The sequence below is a fragment of the Quercus robur genome, chromosome 10 (genome assembly GCF_932294415.1).
Source record: "Quercus robur chromosome 10, dhQueRobu3.1, whole genome shotgun sequence".
Taxonomy (NCBI): Eukaryota; Viridiplantae; Streptophyta; class Magnoliopsida; order Fagales; family Fagaceae; genus Quercus; species Quercus robur.
This window is the reverse complement of record NC_065543.1, coordinates 53779356-53788114: the sequence shown is the minus strand read 5'-3', so window position 1 is coordinate 53788114 and position 8759 is coordinate 53779356. Positions and strand designations below refer to the sequence as shown.

The 8759-nt window shown below is 32.8% G+C and overlaps 1 protein-coding gene across 1 annotated transcript; it reads left to right on the top strand.

The window, feature by feature from the left end:
* The first annotated feature begins 7342 nt into the window (after window positions 1-7342).
* Window positions 7343-8512, top strand: LOC126703120 (auxin-responsive protein SAUR71-like). Its single transcript, XM_050402037.1, has one exon. It carries the CDS (start codon window positions 7829-7831, stop codon window positions 8333-8335), a length of 507 nt encoding a protein of 168 aa, XP_050257994.1. The 5' UTR covers window positions 7343-7828; the 3' UTR covers window positions 8336-8512.
* The last annotated feature ends 247 nt before the right edge of the window (window positions 8513-8759 follow it).

The following is an 8759-nucleotide window of genomic DNA, read 5'->3' as shown; positions in this document are numbered from 1 at the left end:
CGATCTATGACCTTGCTCTAGCAGCAACCAAGCAAGTCTGGATAGTATCGACGATGTAAGAGAAGAAGAAGCAGGAACGCCAAATCCCCATACTTGCTCTAGCAGTAATTAAGCATGTATTGCTCTAGCAGCAATCGAGCAAGTATGGATGGTATCGGCGATGGGAAACCCGAACCCTCGCATACGTGACACACGGTGTCGGATGAAAGTCCCAATTGTGTCGCACCAAAAATCTGATGTGACCTACACCTGCCTCGGATTTAGGTTGAAGGAAGAGAGACTCCTTTCTTGTCCAGTCGAGGGGGAAAAATATCTTTAGCCTTTGCCTCCCTTACCTTGACTGGGCCATTCTAAATCTCAGTCACTCTCACAGTGGGAACTTGGGGAGCATTTGGGGATTTAGAAACCTGAAAAAACTCAAGGATCTGCGAATAAAGGAGAATGATTTCTCCCCATATGTCTAATATAGGGGACAAGCCGGGTGGCAATCAATTCGCCCAAATCTCCAAGAAGGAATTACAAGCGAGATAAATCTCGCTCAATTTCCAAAGTAGCCTTCAGCCGTTGGATTCGCGTCACCTCGTGAAGAGATCCTAATAAAAGCGTGCCTCGTACACCGAAACGATAGGTACGCGGCTTGGATAGACTAAAAGAATGTCTCACAGCCAGGAACGTGCCACAGGCAAGCGAAGAGGCTCTGGCATTTATGGAGAACAAGACTTGGCAAGTCGTGACAGAGGCCCAATGTCACCAAAACCATCCTCTCCGTCCGAGGAGCCGGAAAGCAGGATTTTGAGGGGTTATTGTGGGCGGTAAAAGACCTGGAGGTCCATATTAATGTCTACATTGGGCCAAAGGCCCAGTCCAAGGAAAAACCCCTCCTCAGTCATAGGGAGAATCTTCCTCGGCATGGATAAAGCCGAGGATAAAGGAGGCAACCTGCTATTGGCAATGACACTCCAGATCATCCCACGGAATAGGACAAGTACTAAAGCAGAAAAGGACAACAGAGAAAAGGGAAATGTCTGAGGGAAAGGCTGCCATCATTACGTTCAGTGTCTTGTGCCTGACATGGCCATGCCTTTCTGCTTTTACAACCACTCCTAACAACTGGAGGGAAAGGCTGATGGGACAAGTACCTACTCTAGGAACCCTATCCATGAGGAAGGAAACTACTATAAAACGGAGTGAAGGGAAACAGAAGGATGGGGAACCTCCCCCCCCCCCCAACAACAAACCAGAGGCACTAGGAAAAGCCCCCCATTTCATGCCGATGACCAATCCTTTTTGAAAAACTCAGTCCACCTCAGCTTTTTTTTATCGTGGAGAATACCGTGATAATCGTTGACCATATACTAAAGCCTAATTCTTTGGCCCGCTCTCTACAAATTCACTATACCGGGCTCACTAGTCTAAGGTCCCATGCATCTTGGGCCGGGCTTGAAAAACGTGACCTTACAGGTAGCTATGACCATCTTATTTTGTTAAGTTTGTTTAAATTTTTATTTTTATGCAGTTAATATTATATATTTGTCATTGTTTTTATAAAAATATTTTAAACTAAATGACTAAACTCAACTCATTAGCTCTATGTTAATTATTGATGCACACAACCACACTCATTTATAAATATAATAATTCACTACGTGTTTACTTAACCAATCAAATACTTGAATAATCACTACTTTGCAATTTTTTTTCTTGAATTTTTCTTACTTTATGACAAAAAGTTATTATAACATGATAACTATACACACTCATGTAAAAAATCTTCTCTATTTCCTAATTATTAAATTATACAAAGTTATATTATATTTATACTGTACACACAAACATCCACGTACACATTATTATTCACACAAATAGCATTATAAAAAAAAAATAATGCACACAATCAATATTAGACATACTCATACATATATAATAAAAATTTATAATAAAGGGTGATACTTACAATTCACAAACACTTATTCTTACTTTAGAGTTAGAATTACTTGTAATAAGGGTGTATAAGATTTATATCAGGGTGTGTAAAAATATTTTTAAGAAAAAATTAATGTATTAAAATAAAAAAAAAATTAAATATATATCAAAATTTATTTATTTATTTATTTATTTATTTTTTTTTTTTGTTGAAGTTAGGGGGTTCATTTGGACCCTCTGAACAAGGGGTAGCGCCGCCCCTAGTCTCATTGTACTATTTTAAATTTATCTATATTACTTTTAACAAAAAGTTTTCAATTTCTGCTAAACAAGCTGTTCACAAATATACTCTAAATATACAATTCAACCAAGAATTGAATAGTCGTGGTCTTTAATTTTTATTTTTTTTCACAATCAGTTACTTCAGCAACCAAGAATTGAATAGTCGTGGTCTTTAATTTTTATTTTTTTTCACAGTCAGTTACTTCAGCCTCTGTCTAGGAACATTGAATTTCCTGTTTTAGATTAGTTGAACTGCGGCTACCTACCAGTTTTAAGTAAAAATTTCTCATAATGGAAAATGATAATTTTACGCAATTTTTTATTTGATAGCTAGTCCAGATTGTACCAAATATAAAATTTGACGATGATTAAAAAACATTAGGCCTCCAGAGTTGATTAGCAGTTTTGGAGTTAGCGTGTCGTTGTAAGTGGATGTATTTCCATAAAAAAAATTAGGCCTCCAGAGTTGTTCACATGTGCACTAAATGTTCCAAGTTCCAACATTGCAGTTTGAAATTTTATTGAATTAACTATATAACCTGTCCTTTAAACTTATTATTGTTTAGTTTAATGATATTCAGCTCCTCCTTTATGGTCAAGAAAAAGAAATATAAATATATGACTGAAGGAATATTGGAAGAAGGGAAATTGATAGCCTCTTAATAAAAATAACCCTATGGCTTATATCTTCCCGGTATATGGTAATGCCATCACATTTAAGTATTTAACGTATATATTTGTTTTTGCTGGTATTAATGTTTTTGGTGAGTTTTAGTTAACTCAATTTATAAAATTTATGATGATTGAATAAGAAATTTAGAGTACAATTCTCAGACATTGTCTATACTAAAAACTGATTAGTGTTTTGATTTGATAATAAAAGCACAACATAATCATTAGACATGGACACCATAGATTAAAACTCTATAAAAAATAAAATAAAAAATAAAAAAATTGGAAAGATGTAGATTGAGGTTGATTACTTCATGTGCATGTACACTTATTTGTGTTTATGTTTTCTTGTTTCTTTAGTTTTGCTTTTGTTAGGTTAATTCTGTTTTCAGACATGGGTAGCAATATATATAAATTTGAGAAAGAAATTAGAAACTGGCAAAATTTATACAGTTCCTTAATTAGATTTACTTTAAATTCCTCTATTAAACATTAGATAATGTGATTACATTGAACAATAAACTACAAAATTATATTTAATTATTATTAGGGAAAAAAATTGTTTTTATTTTTATTTTTTATAAGTAAATAAGTTGTTTAGAAAAAAATGATAACCAGGTTTTGGTCAACTATGATAGCCAAGTCTGAAAACATATCTATTGCATCCAGGTTTTGGTCAACTATGGTATAACCAAGTTGCAAGAGACTATGATAACCAAGTCTAAAACCATTTCTATTGCGAAGAGAAATCAGAATTGAAAGCTTGTTGCAGCCTAAACATGCATGCAGGACTATACCTATTAAAAATAACAGCACGAAAATTACCTGTAAATTAAACCCATGCAGATACAGCAGAGTGAAAGGCTTTAATGTTCAAGTACGTCGAGTTTAAGCCATCATAAAAAAAATTTCAAAACTTAAAGCCATTTATAGTTTCAGACTTTCAGTATTCTTCTGAGTGATGAAGGTTATGAAGCTCTTTCAATTATAGCCTGGGGCTGGATGTTATAATAAATTTTTTTTGAAGGCATAACTTATTATTTATCCTTTACTTTTACTCAAGTTTACCAATAACTGATTCTCAAAAAAAAAAAAAATTGTTTATCAATAACTTTCTAAAACCTTAGTTTTTTTTAGACAAATAAGAACAATAATAATACCAAATTAATTAGAAGTACAATTATATCTGTGGGGGTAAAATTCATCAGTCAACAGTGGGCCTTGGTACCCATGCGGAGCCTAGCCATAACAGGAAGTGAAGACATGGCCAGAGGACTTCCAGCCCAGCCCTGTTGGGCCGGACCGGGCTTGTTTAAGAGGCGTCCGAGGAGGAGTGTCTCCTCGGACGCACCAAATGGGAGTCTAACGCACACCCTTCACATGGTGGGAAATCGTCCCAAATCAAGGGGAAATGCTAGACGCTCAGGGGGCAACCACAACTGCCGCATTAAATGCAAGGAAGCTACTTTTCCAGCCGCATTAATGTAGAAAAGACAAGAGAATAGTATTATCTTGGCCAGTGCAACTCACAGAAAAGGGGGGGGAGGTGTCCTATGAGACAGACACTCAAGTAGAGACCCAGATGGTTAACAAGTTTAGGGCCATAACCAATTGAAGGGTGCTATATAAGAGAAGACAATCCCCATGACAAGGGGATCGGAAACTGGAGAGAAAAAAGCAAGGAAAAGAGAGAGAGAGAAGTTCTGTAAACAAAGCATAAGATATAGTCCCATGGATTGTTATCCTAGGAAACTTAATGAAACGTCCTCACGTTCAAATGATTGCATGGCTTACTAATAATTACGTTTACTCTGTCAAGACCTAGTTCTACGACCCACTCTCTACAAATTCATTGTTGAGGGTCTTTTGGGCCAGAATCGCCTGCTTGCTGGGCCCAGGCCCCAAACTCCGCCCTTACAATATCTATATATATATATATATATATATATATAAAACATAAAGTAGGAGAGCTAGGGATATTCAACTTTTTCTTCTAATATTCTGTTTTTTCATATATAATTTTAAAGTATATTTTCAAAAATATATAAATAAATATTTTAGTTAAAAATTTTTCTCATTTAAAGAATTAAAAGAATTGGAAGCATTGTTTGTTTAAAAAAAATATGTAATATAGAATGTGATATGGAAGAAATGAGTGGGCTTGTATTTTAAGGCTTGTGTTGGACTTCAAAAGTTTATAAAGTCTTTAGTGTGTATATAAAGTAATATAATTACTAATGAATAAAGTAATTGAGAGAATCTATAGATATGTGGTTCTAGAACACGCAACAATGAGTGACACACACATGGCACATGACATGTGTAGATTGGATGATAATTTTATTTATTTATTATTAAAATAGGATGAAATGCACTAGATCAAAACTTGTAGATCATAAAAAGCTATTTTTAATTTTCTAAAAGGTTATGAATTATTCTAAAAAGGTCATAATACTCAAAGAATGTGTCAATTCAAAAAAAAAGTCATAACTCTTCCTTGCCAATAAATTAAGGGTGTTAATTATAATATAAAAAATATATACAATTTCATAAGAAATTATCTTTAATAGATATTGGAATTATTCTTTGTAGTTTGGTGAATTTGTTGTATCTTGAAGAGGAATAGCTTTGAACTCATATATATATATAAGAATGGATTCAAGTTACACTTGGTGTAACTCTAAGCAATATTACATCACCCAATAACTTGTTATTAAATTAAAATTTTGAAAATCCAACCGTTGAATTACATGTTTTATATGTTCTTAACTTGCATGTCAATTTTCATATCAATCGGATGCTATTTACTATTTGATCTATAAACTCATCTTTTATGCATTATTTTAAACTACAAAAATTTGAATTTTAACAATTGATTGATAACATGGCTATTAATCTTAAATCACCTTGAAATTTTGCAAACATGAAGAATATACGAAACTAATGTAATCTAATGGTGGATTTGTCAATATTCACATCCAATCAAAAAATATTGAGTGATGTAATATTGCTTAGAGTTACACCAGGTGTAATTTAAACCCAACCCATTTATATATATAGTTTGGGGTGGGAAGATTTAAATTCTAGTGGGCTATTTGGTAATAACGTTGTTTGTATTTTTTGGAAAAACATGTGAGTGAAAAAGTGTATAGAAATACATGTAATGTTGTTTAAAAACTGAAAACATATATTTAACCACATATACTAAATGGGCCCTAGATGTCTCTGTTTGAAATACCATGAGGTACCGATTGAGTTATAAGACTCTTGGTAAAAACAAACGTTTTTAAGTGAGGCAATTATCACATTAAATATAATGTTTTCAATACACCTCAAAATCTCTGTTGGAAATACCAGGAGGTATTGATTGAGCTATAAAACTCTTGGTAAAAACAAACTTTTTTAATTGAGGCAATTATCACATTAAATATAATGTTTTCAATACACCTCAAAATCTCATTATCTAGAATCTATATACATACATACATATATATATATATATATAAAGAATTTTGATTTTTTATTGACCTTTATAGATAAAAGATCTCCCCAAATATATATATATATTTGGTTTCAGTCCATTTATCTAGGAATCCAGGAACTTCTAGGAATCTTTTAATGTTTTAATGAACTTCTAGGAATTTTTATATTGGTAATGGCGTGGATGCCACATTATAAGTGGGAGTAGGTTTAATGAACTTCTAGGAATCTAAAAACAAGATTTTGGTTTAAAAAAAAAAAAAAGTATTGGATATCTCACAATATACAATTATAATATATGCTTATCAATGATTATCAAATTTCATATTTAATTAGTCAAAAATAAAATAAAAACATATATTTTTTAATTAAACTTTCCCGTTTGACATTTATAGTTACCTTCTTAATATTTTATCATATAAATTTTTGAAGTCTCACAATTTCATATGTCATTATTTTACACACATATTATTAGTTTGTTTTTAATTTATTCTATATTTATGTCCATTAGAATCTTGTTACAATTAAAACAAAATATTATTAACAAATACCTTAATTACCTATCAATAACTACTATAATTGTTAATTAACATTCATATTTAGATAAAAATAGTAGGTTTCAGTTAACTCAACTAGTAAAGTTTCTAATTATTGAATAAGAGATCTTAAATTCAATCCACATTTACACCAGAAATCGATTGAATAAGAATATTAGTAACTGCCATAATCATCAAACTGCATACTTAATTAGACAAAAAAGCAATAGAGACCCAAAAAAAACCATATTTTGTTAACATTTTTGCACATGACAAGTTTTATTATGGTTTAATAATCACTTTCTTTAAACCTGTTTTAGTTAAAATATCAGAAATAGTAAAATTCCAGGAAGTTCATTAAACCTACTCCCACTTATAATGTGGCATCCATGCCATTTCCAATAAAGGCTTACTTTGTAACCTCCCAGTCTTCTACTCATTGCTTTGACCATTATCTGCAAGTATCTTACTCTACGATGTTCTTTTATTTCAACAATTTATTTGTGGAGCATATGCATATATTCAGATTATAATATTCTTTTCCACCATATGAGCGTTGAAGATTGCTAGTGGCCTTTCAAAATCTTGCTGCGTTCAATTGGTTTGACAAAATACCAAATTATTAGTCTGCAAATGGAGTATGGGCCTCTATATATGACATGTACTAATGCAGACTCTCATTTCAAAACCTTTTTCTTCTTGTTTTGGATTCACATATTCAATTGAAAGTATTTTTCCATTACAAAACCTCTCTATATATCTCTCTTACTTAGATTATCAAATACGTGTAAGTATTCAATATGGATTTTGAGCTATACAAATAGGTCAAGAATTAAGTTTAGCTTGCCATTTGGCATATATATAGCAAGCTAGATTAATCACTTTTCCTTCCATATTCCATATTTTCTTGTCATTCTTCAATAGTAAAACTAGAAATGGAAATTGTAAAAGTTAAGTGCAGGAACACCTTGATTTTCAAGGCATGGAAACGATGTCTATCACTAGTAGCTGGCAACAAAAAATGTTGTTCATCTTCATCTACCACTTTCAGTTCATTGACAAAGCGCAAAAAGAATCGTCAAGTAGCTCCGGAAGGCTGTTTCACAGTCTATGTTGGACCTCAAAAACAACGATTTGTGATCAAGACCAAGCTTGTTAACCATCCTTTGTTCGCGATGCTGCTAGAGGATGCTGAATTGGAATATGGGTACAATTGTGAAGGCCCTCTTGTGCTCCCTTGTGATGTTGATTTGTTCTACAAAGTGTTGGCAGAGATGGACAGCAGCGAGGATTTTAGTCCTGGTTGCGGCTTTGCTAAAGGTTATTCCTTAATTCTGCCGAGTCCAGCTCGTAGATGCAACATTGTTAGCATTAACAAGGATCATGATGCCTATAGTCTTCTTAGTCCATCAAATTCGATGATTAAGATGAATCAACTATGACCATTTATTACAAGATCATGCTGATCTAGCTTTCTTTTTTAGCATTTGTATAATATATATTATCCAACTTATCTGTGTGGGTAGAGGGAATTCTATACGAAATGAACCAAAAGAATACATATCAAGAAATTTGTACAAGTACTAGTTATATATATTATATATGCTTTCTTTTCTCTACTCATTTTGCAGTCTCCAATTGATTCTCCCATGTTCTCAACCTCACTTGGCTGAGCCGCCCAGCTATCCAATTTGCCTTAAAATGGATTTTGATTAAACCAGAAATTTTTTTTTTTTTTTTTTCGGTGGAGTGAAAACAGCTGTGTGCTGTTTCGGTAATAAATCATGTTATAGTTGTAGGTGGTTGATTCAAGAAAGAGAGAATCATGTAGTAAGGATGTCGTGTCCCAATTATGTGCTAAGAAAG